Genomic DNA, 13,444 nt, shown 5'->3' with positions numbered 1-13,444 from the left:
CTCCATCCACCAAAAATAACAAAAAGGCCAATGGGAACTCCTAAGGAGCTGGAGGCTATCTGCTCAAACCTCATCAGCTCCAAAATGAAAGAAATAAAGACTGAGCTGTGCATTAAAAGCAGGACATGCAGAAGCTGAGAGAGAGGGTGGCAGCATCTCAAACCCAAAACAGCAGCATAGAAGATATCTTTCCTACCTTCCCAGCCATGTGCAACAACGTCAGCTCTTGGTGCAATCCTGGAAAGTCAAATCAGATCACCTAAGGAATAGGCATCTACGAAGTAACATTAGATTGGGTGGTATTCCAGAAAGCGAATTTTCCAGAATTTTACCACTTAAACCTATTTCAACATGTGCGGTTAAACTGTATACCAATCAAACCTATATCTACAGGAGGCCCTACATGGCCCATCATTGAAAAACGTATACCAGAGATCACAACACCATTCTAGCCCCCTAAAAACATCTCCCAGGATGTAACAAATTTCAACAGGGTATCACAAACGTATATCACACAAAAAACATCTGTAGAAGTCTGTCTATGACACCAGAAAACTGGTTGATCCCAGCTTGCTTACCCCCACCCTCACTCCATGCACACTCTTTATTTGCAAAAAAAGACAGATTACAGATTAGTTGTTATAACCTTTTGGATGGCTTTGCTAAGTATCTATTTACCCAACAGTCCCCATGTAAGAAATAAAATCAGCAGGATTGAAATGCCATTTTTAGACGACTATTTATTTCTTTTTATTCTGTATTCTTGGTAGCTTGTGAGTAGGGCTGTGCTGTTAACTTACAATGTCATTCCCTTTTTGCCTATGTTAGGCATCTCTTTCTAACAATTATTTGGTTCAAATCTCTACTTGGAGCTTGACTACATTTCCATGTATGGTGCATTGGATGGGTCACTGCTAATGTTAACAAATACTTTACAGCAGACCCCACAAAATGGATGCCTGACTTGATGCAAGAGGTAGACTGCATGCTCCAAACCTAATGGCTATACTACCTGATGTTCCAGTCTAGGGCTCTGGGGTGTCATATAATAACATCCCTACAAATTCCTACTAAAATCCCTACTATATAAATTTGTATTATAAATCTAAGTGCTAGACCAAATCATTTTGTTTTTAATAGACTTGTTGAACACCATACCATATAGATATTGAAAGTTGACACATGGCCCTAATAGATGGAACAACTGGTCGACATCTCCCTTACTCTCTTTAAATATATCGGTATTGGAAAGTTCAGTCCCCAGATGGGTAATTGGTGTAAGAGGTGGGTTGATGGAAATCCCCTCCACAGATCCCATGGTAGGAAATTTGGTTAGACTCAGTTATAGTTTTGCTTTGTTTTTTAATGTTAAGCTACATATATATTGTTAAGACATTTGCAATATCTGGTTAAGAGTGCACTGGATAGGAGTCTGCAACCTCTATGTTCCCCTTACCCCACATACTGTATGTGCAAAAAGTTTCCCATTCCAGTTACTCCAGCTGAAGTCAGACTTGAAGGGGCAATACTTGTTGATACAATACACAATACACACTTACACAAAGCTAATTACTTAATGCTGAACCCCTGTTGTCCTGGACTCTCCATAAATCCCAGACATAGTGCTTCCTCCCACTGGGCCCTATAGGCAGGCTCCAACTAATAATAATGTTTGTGGCACCAAAAATATTATATGCACAGAATTCCCAGTCCACATAGCTTCTTCAAAACTCCAATAACTTGGAATCTGGCCATCTTTCACAATTAACTACCTGCTATCCCCTATCCCTATGGGAGGGGGGGTGCAGGACCAGTTGTACCTCTTATCCAGAAAACCCCAGGTCCCGAGCATTCTGGATAACAGGTCCAATACCTGTATGCCACCTGGCAGTATTTCACCAGCGTGGCAAGAAAAATACAAATCGAGGCCAGGCCAATATTACAAATTTACTTGCAATCTACATGCTGCTAAACTTGTAATAAGCAGTGACCCATTAACATTACAACCTGGCCCCTTGTTGACCCGCCGCCTGGTATGGTTCATAAAATAAGACGGCAAACCTAATTTCAGATTGTATTATTTACTTTCCCTAAAGCATTCCCCCAGTGTAACTGTATAGAGGAGAGACCCTGCAGGAGTAAAGGGCCCTGACTTTAGATTTTGCTTGTGAACTGCAATGGATTGTAGGTGGGGGGGGGGGGTCCCCTTAAGTTGCATCACTGATTTTTCCCCTACCATAAGAAAATAACACATTATATTGCTTAATATGCTTTATGTGACTTGATTCAACTCATTATTAGTAGTGCTTCCAACAAATACCTAATATATAGCAATAGCAGCCATCATCGTTATTGGAGGTCCTGTATATTGAATATGCTGCTCATTAAAGAAATTTGGTCAGATTTAAGCTGAAAAGGACTGGTTTATTGCCAACAAAGATTGACCTATTTCCTCTGCTTGATGAATCAAAATATTTAAGGGGGTGTTAACAAGATCCTAAAAGAATTAAATGAATTCAATTTTATTGTGAAAAATATGCAAACGGAAATATTTTGTACGTGTATTACATTTTAAGTACAATGGGGAAATGTAATAAAAGTTGCAAGAAGAAAAATAACAAGTATAAATCAAAACAAAAATTCTCATTTCACCATATAATATTCTTCATTTGACAATTATTGCATAGCAATTTTCAAGGTGGTGTCATTTTGTGGCACAAAATAACTTTCTCTGTTGCATTTGTAATATTTTCTCTGCTGTCGCATAATGTCGCTAAATACTTTCTAGCTATAATAAATGAGATTACATTTTGCTGACTTTTATTACATTCCCTTAAATCAGTCTTTTATTCCTAACCAAACAGGCTTGACCCTCTCATTTTGTGTGAGTATACCAGACTTTCCGGAAGCAGAGTGGGACAACAAAAAAAGTTTTTGCTTTCAAAACAGCAAATGCTTCCTGTTAATTGGTTGCTATGAATTACTAGACCTGGTGCATTAAAGCAGCAGTTCAGTGTAAAATGAAACTGGGTAAAACTGTTCTTTCTAGGTAGAACTGTTCCTTTAATATTAGGTTTTGCTGGGAATAGACAAGTATAGGTATAGTACCTGTTATTCAGAATGCTCAGGGCCTGGTATTTTCCAGATAAGGGGTCTTTCCGTAATTTGGATCTCCATACCTTATGTCTACTAAAAATGAATTTAAACATTATTTAAACCCAATAGGATTGTTTTGGCTCCAGTAATGATTAATGGAGTCTATGAGAGATGGCCTTCCCGTAATTCATAGCTTTCTGGATAATGGGTTGCCGGATAATGTATCCTATACCTGTACCTCAAATGAGAACATGGGCATTAGCCACCATTGATATCTCCAGATGAAGCTGTATTAGTTGGGGGGTTAAACAACTATTTTATGTGCATGGCCTGTATGGCTTAAAGGAGAACTAACCCCTAGAAATGAAAATAACTAGAAATGCCATATTTTGTAAACTGAACTTACTGAACCAGCCTAAAGTTTCAGCATCTTAATAACAGTAGTGCCCAAGGCTTTCAAAACTGTTTACAAGAACTCACCATTTTGGTTAATTACACTGCAAAGTGTGTTCTGTTATACAAAACCACGTTTAGGGACTGTTGCAAATCATCAGGGAGAAAATGAGGCTGGCCTGTCATTGAAGATGAAGTTGAGCTGCCATGTGATATAAATTTGAATTAATCAATAACCTCGTATCATGACATTTATATCCTATATATATATATATATACAGTGTATTGTTAGTCATTCCCTAAACTTAGTAACTGACAGCAGCACAGAGCATGAGCAATGAATCAGCAGAAAAAAAGATGGGGAGCTACTGGGGAATCTTTGGAGGCACAGATCTTCCCTGCTAGAGGGCTGTGGCTGCCTTGGGCTGGTACAGAAGCCCAAAACATAATATGCAACATTTCTATGCACGGTCACTCATATCTCCAAGATTATGAGAGGTATAAAAGACAGTTATCAGCAATGTTGCCTCTAAGCTGTGCGCTTGATTTTTTTTGTGTGTGCATATAGCCAATAAGGAATTATTGGTTTCAGTTTTGCTCTGTTTAAGCTTCTACATTTCACATGAAGATAATAACCTCAAAAAGTGTAAGTGATAGAAATATTTCCTGTCTATCTCAATAATGGTATAGGATCTGATATCCAAAAACCCATTATCCAGAAAGCTCCAAATTACGGAAAGGCCATCTTATAAGCAAATAATTAATATTTTAAAAAATGATTTACTTTTTCTCTGTAAAAATATTACTTGGTCCCAACTAAGATATAATTAATCCATATTAGAAGCAAAACAACCCTATTTTGAGTTTAATTAATATTTAAATGATTTTTCAGTATTCTTAAAGTATGTAGATCCAAATTACAGAAAGACCCCCTATCTGGAAAACCCCAGGTCCCTAGCATTGAATAAAAAGGTCCTATACCTGTATCTTGTGATTTGATTATTTTATTGTGGTATTCAGGAATGTATGCTTAAATGTGAGCAACAAGGTAGTTAAGTAGATGGGTGAAATTTCAAGGATTTATATTTAGGTATGGAGCCTGTTATCCAGAATGCCTGGGTTATGGGGTTTTCCAGATAAAGGATCTTTCTGTAATTTGTATCTCCATACCTTAAGTGGGTAACATTTGGCCCTCCAAGAGATTTTTATGGCATCAAGGGATAGACTTTTTATGTGGCAATCACTTTAATTTGTACGATCCATATAGATACAGGCCAGTCTCAGTTCATACAGTATTGGCTTCCTATGAAAAAAATGATCCCAGTACATGTAAAAAGTTATGATAGCTCTGTCCCAGGGGAAATACACTTTTGAGGTAGAAAAAAAGGATAAAAAATATAAACATTTATATGAATTTGCTCTTCTATGTTAACTGGGGTTGGAGTGTGTTGTGTGTAAGGATGACTGTAAGATTACAATACAAAGGCTCTGTTAATTTTAACATGTATAATTACTTTATATTCCTTGTAACTATAATGCTCACAAGATTCAGATAAAAAAAGATTCCTTATGTAGTCAGTTACTGGAACTCTTAACCTACTGATGCTGACGTTCTTGGTTCCTACAAGACGTTTGCAGGGTTATCATCATTTAACTAGGATGTCCGATATGCTCATTCAAACACTGAGGCTGCAAGTCCATGGAATTTAAATTCTTCTACAACTTGCTTTGAATGTTTGATTTTAGCTGCTAGCGCTTCAATGATATCACTCTGGTCCACAGCTGTAGCGACTTTATAAATAAACTCCTCCGATGATTCCAGACCTCGAAGCCCAAGATTAACACCACAGCCTGCAAGATAACAGAATACTTAGTGAGGCCAATGGCTTCCACAAGGGGACACTGTCTGTTTCTTTCCCTGCTGCACACTTTTTGTATGCACAGTACATCCAAGTAAAGAGGGGAAGAAGGAAGGAATACCTAAAAATGATTCTGAGCACTGATGTTTCTTGAACTTGATTTTTTGAACACTATTGGAGCACAGAGACATGCCACTAGCCCCTTGCATAGGGAGCTGTCTGCATTAAGCAGTGCTGTATCCAAGACGTGTGGGAGCAGAGGCACCTTAGTGCTCTAGCACTTGTGCATCAGGGAACAATAAATGACCATTACTAATAGTGTACAATAACCTACAGAAACCAATCAGCAGGTACATTTACTTGTCACCTTGTTTAAAAGCAAACATTTGTGGGGCTGCTATGGGTTAATGCACCTTGGTGGTTTCTCTCTGATCAGTGGTTTAATATCATATGGCAAACCCATTGAGAGTAAGTCCGGGGGGAGGGGGGGGGGGGCATTCCAAACAGGTGCAGGCTTAATAAAATTTGCTTTTGAGGGGTTGCCTGGGAAATAAAGCCCTTGACCACACAGATGTAGATATTTAATTGTAGAATTTTTTAACAATTTACAATCAGCCAGGCATTTTCATTTGCTTTTCAATACTGCATTTTTAAATTAAAGGTGAACGTCTTAAGTCATACATGCCATTCTTCAGGTGTTAGAGAAATGCCCAACCCCTCATCCCCCAAACTCTTGCAATATATCATTTATATATTGTATATGACAGCAGAGAAACTTTACACGTGACATAAGACTAAGAACAACTTCTCCAACTATGATCTGATGAACTAAGAGTTAAAAATGACTTTCAAATGAATAAATAATTGTAATACACTCTGTGGCTAATACAGCCAGCAGAGGGCGCTAACGCATCTTATATGCAGTTTTATTATACAGGTTTTAATTAAATAGCTGGGAGAAATACAAAGGACACATGAATCTGGCATCAACTCTGCCAGCAGGAATTTAAAGGTCATAAACTAGAATTAAGGGCAATAATGGAATACATTCCCTTCTGTTTAATACTCAATTACAAAGGTTTTACTGAAATCCTCTGAGCAACAGAACATAAACACAATACAATTCTGATATTGTGTATAATTCATTATAAAATAAACCATAATATTTAGGAAGCCAAAACTGTATAAACTATGACTGACCTGTATCAAAGTTGAGGACACGAGCAGCTTCACCTTCTAAAGTGACTGCTATATTTTCTCCTTCAATAAAAGCAGCAGTTACCCTTCTATGAGACAGCATTACTTCAAAGAGTCTTCTGCTGCACTGAAGGTGAGGAAGGGTTAAGTCGCTCACTCTTGGCTCTATGTCTGTTTTGTAGGCATTAAAAGACTCGTGAAATATGTTCTTCATAATCTGAAAGCAGGATACAACTGTCAAGAAGCAATTTGTATTTTATATTGCCTGGAATAGCTACAAATATAGAATGTTATAGCTTTGTATAATTGATGAAATTCCATTTATCACTCCAGTGGACGCATTTGCACTGATCCAGAGTGCAATGACAGCAACCTTTACTCCATTCCAACAATCAGGCACTGAGCCTAGTGATCTTAGGCACGTGTGCAGTTGCAAACCCTTAAACACCCCATTCTCCAAATCAATAGATCTTGTTTTGACATTGACAGTGTACATCTGTAAGCATGTTACAACAATAAAAATAAATATATCTTAAAATGCTTTTAAACATCAATAAACTGGACAGGACATGCGCCGATGCACATGTGGGAGCATCTCACAGTAACCCCAATTCAGGAGCACACACAATGGGCTCCCATGGTTTTCCAGGAAACTTTTTATGGGACATTTTAACCAGACAGGATGCATGGGTTTCCCAGGACCTCTCCTCCAGACCAAAGCCCTACCAATTAATTAAATATTAAATGTTACCTCTGATCATATGGGAATTCCACAATTGGACCACACTGGTAGAGGAGGAGGATAGAAGGCATTCTTGACCACAGATTTTAACAAACATACATGGAAGGAGTTGTTCATACTATGAGGAAGGTCCAATTTAACACACACACAGGGTCAACAACTTCCTTGATCTTGACCAATAAAACAGGGAGCAAACTTAGGAGAAGGCATTTGAATTCTATGAACAGTCATAGAGGACAGCCAGGCAGAATGCCCAATCTGAACGGTAGGAGCAGGTCAGCAATGTTTATGGGCTGCCACCTTCTGAAGAGTATCAGCTTTAAAAAGAGCTTAATAAGTCCAGATGGTCTTAAAATCACTCATGCAGACTCAGCAGCAGGGTAAAGTCAAAGGACTGTGACCAGATAAATGAAGAAAACCCCAAGAATTCATGGCACAAATTATTATAGAAAAAATCAGAGCAAGGTATGAGCTCAGACCAATTATCATGGTTGTAAAAGATAAAATGGTGAAGGAACTGTTCAAGGGCTAGATTAATTCATTCATTCTGGCCTTTGCTTTGCGGAAGTTATGCAGAGGAGAAATACTGATGCCCAGAAGTTTATTTAAGGCACGAAAAAACTGAGATAAAAACTGGACTCTTAAATCTAAGATAATGCAAAAAGGAAACCTACAGTGGTGTGAAAAACTATTTGCCTGATTTCTTATTCTTTTGCATGTTTGTCACACAAAATGTTTCTGACGAACAGATGGCCGGACATTCTCCTTCAGGATTTTTTGGTAGACAGTAGAATTCATGGTTCCATCTATCACAGCAAGCCTTCCAGGTCCTGAAGCAGCAAAACAACCCCAGACCATCACACTACCACCACCATATTTTACTGTTGGTATGATGTTCTTTTTCTGAAATGCTGTGTTACTTTTACGCCAGATGTAACGGGACACGCACTTTCCAAAAAGTTCAACTTTTGTCTCGTCGGTCCACAAGGTATTTTCCCAAAAGTCTTGGCAATCATTGAGATGTTTTTTAGCAAAATTGAGACGAGCCTTAATGTTCTTTTTGCTTAAAAGTGGTTTGCGCCTTGGAAATCTGCCATGCAGGCTGTTTTTGCCCAGTCTCTTTCTTATGGTGGAGTCGTGAACACTGACCTTAATTGAGGCAAGTGAGGCCTGCAGTTCTTTAGATGTTGTCCTGGGGTCTTTTGTGGCCTCTCGGATGAGTTGTCTCTGCGCTCTTGGGGTAATTTTGGTCGGTCGGCCACTCCTGGGAAGGTTCACTGTGGTTCGCTGGAGTCCCAAAGCTTTAGAAATGGCTTTATAACCTTTACCAGACTGATAGATCTCAATTACTTTTGTTATCATTTGTTCCTGAATTTCTTTGGATCTTGGCATGATGTCTAGCTTTTGAGGTGCTTTTGGTCTACTTCTCTGTGTCAGGTAGCTCCTATTTAAGTGATTTCTTGATTGAAACAGGTGTGGCAGTAATCAGGTCTGGGGGTGACTACAGAAAAAAAACTCAGGTGTGATAAACCACAGTTAAGTTATTTTTTAACAAGGGGGGCAATCACTTTTTCACACAGGGCCATGTAGATTTAGAGTTTTTTTCTCCCTTAATAACGTAAACCTTCATTTAAAAACTGCATTTTGTGTTCAATTATTTTATCTTTGACTATTAGTTAACGGTTTTTGATGAGCAGAAACATTTAAGTGTGACAAACATGCAAAAGAATAAGAAATCAGTGTATGTAGGCTGAAAATCTCTATCAAAAACCTTGGCCAACAAAGCAGCAGATGAGAGCTTCCTCAGAGGAACAAAATGGAAAATCAGCAGATTTTGGCAAGTGGGAAGGAACTGGTAGAGGCTGAAGTAACCCAGAATGGGGGAAACAAGGTATCTTTTACTGTACAAAAATGATAGAGACAAACTTGTTTATGGCATCAGATAAGGTCAACTTGAGAGACCTGAGGTTGAGGAATGAAGGGACACAAAGAAATTGTGGAGAGTTCTTCAGAAGCCAGGGACAGAGACAAGGCATCATCTTTGATGGAACTTGGTCTACAAGAAATAAGGAAGTTGAACCTAGAGAAAAACAGTGCTCAACAGGCTTGGTGTGGATGAAGTCTCTTGAAAGATGATTGATATAGGACCCCCAAAAGATGGCACCATGCCTCCAAAGCTAGATTCACAGCTAACAGCTTATAGTATAGTTGCCAATGTCATAGTCTTCTTAGCAGGGGATAATTTATAAGGAAGAAGGGTAGCACCTACCCCTATATCGAAGGCATCCATCTTTAGAGTAAAAGGACAAGAGTTGTCAGGGTTTATCAAAACAGGCGCAGAGATGAATGCATGCTTCAAAGTCTCAAATGCTTTTTAAGTTTCAGGTGACCAGGAGTCTTTCCAAGTGAGAGCTATGATGATCGAAGCAAGTATTTCTGAGAATCCATTAATAAATCTTCCAAAACTGCAGATACCTTAGTAAGATCCATTTCAAAGACAGGTGATATAACCGAAAAATAAACTCTTATGTTTGTAAAATTCACACTTCTCCAGCTTGTGATAAAGGTTATTTCCACTGATCTACGTGGCGAATACAAATGGGGATTTAAGACCCCCGTAGGTCTAGATTGGTAAAAATGTTGGCTTCTTTCAGTCAAACAATTCAGAAATGAAGTAGTTAACCAGCTCCAACAGGGGTAGTAGATTTTTTAATTAAACCTTTAGCAAGATTTTTTGAAGTGTACTCTCTCTTAGCCTAAGTCTCTTGACAACACAAAGGACAAGTTTTACCTCTGGGAAGCACATTTCCAGGAACAAGATTAATAGGACAGTTACTGTATATGTCCTATGAGGAAGCAAGATATCTGCATGTTTCTTTTCAAAGACATCCTAAAAGTTTGTAAGGCAAAATGGTAGTATGCTGGGAAACAGAGAAAACCAACATAGGAAGAACTGAAAAAGAACTGAAGTGACATGAAGAATCCGTGGGCTGACAGTTATGGCATCAACTTCTTGTGTGGAAAGGGGCTTTTAAAGGCATTGAAGGGAAACCACACAATTCAGCAATTGCAAAGTTGTGCAGGAATAAAGGAGGGTTTTACAACAAATAACAGGGAAGCACATACAAAGATTCTTGGAAACAAATTATTTAGGAGTAAAAATGCTTCACCTTGGGTCAACTTTCCCTTTAGACATAAGCAGTAGTGTTTTCAGGCAAGTAGGTTTAATCATGCAAGTTTTATGAAGATGGCCACTTTGACCACAAAGCATGCATAACTCAGCTGTTCCTCTCCGAGTTCTAAGCAGCAGCCTTTAGCAGTTGATTATCAGGAGCTCCTCAGTGGACTGGTAATTCGTTTTAATCAACTCATTTGAATTTGTTGGGATCAGGAAGTGCTACATTAAAACTTACTTTATATAATTGTTTAGTGCCAGACATAAAAGAAACCATATATAGTTCTTAATTAAAAATCCAAAATTATGTTCAGCACATGCCCTTTTCATTGAGCTCATGTTAAAAAGGGATGTATACAGTCCCTTTAAAAACAAAAATCAAGCACTTACACAGGAATTGGGGGAAGGTTTCCAAAGGGACAAGGGATCATTTTAAAATGAAAAATCTAAAATATCCCATAGACTCTTTGTACATGGTGTTGACATAAAAAGTACTTTTGTGTTCTGCTTTTTTCTCCCAATTTCCAGATGTCTCTGTAGATACAGGAAGTCAGAAGATCATGAGCAGCATAGGGCTTTATAAAAGAAAGAGTTAACAAGATTTCCAGGAATTTGTTTTTGTCTCTTGGAAACATATTCTGCCTCCAAAAGAATGACATGTTTGGACAGCATTCGGATATTGTTTAATTTTTGCTCTGTCTTCAGCTGTTTTTTCTGCTTCTGCATTTGTTTTACTTTTCAACTTGGATTATTAGGAAAGCTGATTGTTTAAATTGTTTCTCTGTATGACTAGATTAATAAAGAGTAAAGGATTAAGGAGAGAGCGATATGCGTTGTAAGGAATATGAACCACCAAAGACCAAATTATTGTGAAAAATAATGGCAAAACCAAAATAGTTGATATATAATAATGAAAGGAAGCTTCTGTCGAGTACAGCTGGATTATATGATATGGTACATTCAGCTACTTTTTTCTAAAGTAGATCATAGCAGAAAGCAGAAAACACAATCTGCTGCCTATCTTTACGATGCAGTCACCTGCAGTGCACATATGGAGCAGAAGAGTAAAAATGTGATTGACATTGTCCTTAATAGGGAGATACTGAGATTTCATAATCTGAAAACTAATATAGTGGTGTCTAATACTGTATATAATATATTGGTAATATAATAGTGTCTCTTATCTTTCCTCTCTGTCTCTTAGACACATATTCTCTCATTCTTTCTGGGGCTGGACTGGCCAATTCAGATATCAAGAAAATCCTCTACCAATGACCTGCTGGGCCCTACTTTTTGTGCACACATATTCTGATATGCACAATTAAATTAATAGAAAAAACTTATGTAGAGAGGGATGTATTTATGCCAGTACACAGCACAAAAACATTCTATAATTGTATGTCCTTGTTCTACAAAAGAGCTTTATAAATGTTTTTATAGAATTCATTAAAATGTAATCTTGAACGTAACCATGTGGTTTATCAGATAGTCAGCGTACAGGTGATAAAGTTGCAAAGACCTACAATATCCTGCATTATACTTGTTAAAATACCCAGAAAGAAAATGTGTTAGAATATCTGCTGTTCCTCTCCAGGGTAACCTGGTAACCAGATGAACAAGCAGGTTAGTGACTGAATAGACGTAATTCAAGCTGATGACTCACCACTATTTGTAAGTGCAGTAACAATGCTGAGGACATTAATTACACTAACAAGAAGCGGAAAATGACCTTTAAACACAGCATGGCTTACATTTACCTTGGGGTTGTTACCATAGTGCACTGTACTTCAATGAATGAACACCTGGCAAACAAACTACTTTCTTTTCATTAATTGTAATGTAGGTATAAAATGAGTGATTCTGGAACCGGCCCTTATTTACTTACAATGGTATGGCTCAGCAAGCATGTAGCAAAAATCATTCTCCATCATTTTGTTTTTGCTCCAGTGAAGTAAACCATTGCAGGAACTTACCAAATAACTTTGGTGCTGGAACCGGTTAGAAAATTAAAAGGAATTGTTTAGATTGCTATAGTACTACTTATTGCACAACTGCACCACTATAGTAAATAGGGGCTAAAATGTTATGGATAATATTCTAGCTTCCAGAATGTTTTGAAATGATTAAAAATACATTTGTTTCTATGTCTGTTATCTTCTCTAATGCATAGGGGCTGATTTACTAACCCACGAATCCGACCCGAATTGGAAAAGTTCCGACTTGAAAACGAACATTTTGCGACTTTTTCGTATGTTTTGCGATTTTTTCGGATTCTTTACAAATTTTTCGTTACCAATACGATTTTTGCGTAAAAACGCGAGTTTTTCGTATCCATTACGAAAGTTGCGTAAAAAGTTGCGCATTTTTCGTAGCGTTAAAACTTACGCGAAAAGTTGCGCATTTTTCGTAGCGTTAAAACTTAAAAGGTGCAAAGTTTCGCCTAAGTTTTAACGCTACGAAAAATGCGCAACTTTTCGCGTAAGTTTTAACACTACGAAAAATGCGCAACTTTTTACGCAACTTTCGTAATGGATACGAAAAACTCGCGTTTTTACGCAAAAATCGTATTGGTAACGAAAAATTCGTAAAGAATCCGAAAAAATCGCAAAACATACGAAAAAATCGCAAAATACCGATCATTACGAAAAAAACGCAATCGGACTCATTTCGACCCGTTCGTGGGTAAGTAAATCAGCCCCATAGTGTTGTGGGTTATGTCCAATATGGAATATATTTTCTTATTTTGAGCAAATAACAAGCAATAATGCATTCTGCACTAGCTATGCGCCCCCCCCCCCCCCCCTGGTGCTCATGGGTACAGACCAACATGGCAGTCTGCAACCAATTAACACTTTTCTTGCCATTAAGTAGAATCCACTACATGCCAGATTTAAGTAAAATATCCAGGACAACATATGATATTCTGAAGGAAGGCCACTATTACCATTCACTTATTGATTTATACTATATAAATGTTATTAT

At 37.8% G+C, this 13,444-nt stretch overlaps 1 protein-coding gene across 1 annotated transcript in view; it reads right to left on the bottom strand.

Moving 5' to 3' along the window:
* Window positions 1–4,715: 4,715 nt before the first annotated feature.
* Window positions 4,716–13,444, bottom strand: part of LOC101733232 — a 57,133-nt gene continuing 48,404 nt past the window's right edge. Inside the window, exons 5-6 of the mRNA XM_031900778.1 lie at window positions 6,549–6,762; window positions 4,716–5,340 (exon numbers count right to left, since the gene is read on the bottom strand). Coding sequence (XP_031756638.1) covers window positions 5,162–5,340; window positions 6,549–6,762 — 393 coding nt within the window. The 3' untranslated portion in view covers window positions 4,716–5,161. The remainder of the gene's footprint in view (window positions 5,341–6,548; window positions 6,763–13,444) is intronic.

The sequence above is a fragment of the Xenopus tropicalis genome, chromosome 4 (assembly GCF_000004195.4).
Source record: "Xenopus tropicalis strain Nigerian chromosome 4, UCB_Xtro_10.0, whole genome shotgun sequence".
In the NCBI taxonomy this organism is placed as follows: Eukaryota; Metazoa; Chordata; class Amphibia; order Anura; family Pipidae; genus Xenopus; species Xenopus tropicalis.
This window is presented reverse-complemented; position numbering and strand designations above follow the sequence as displayed.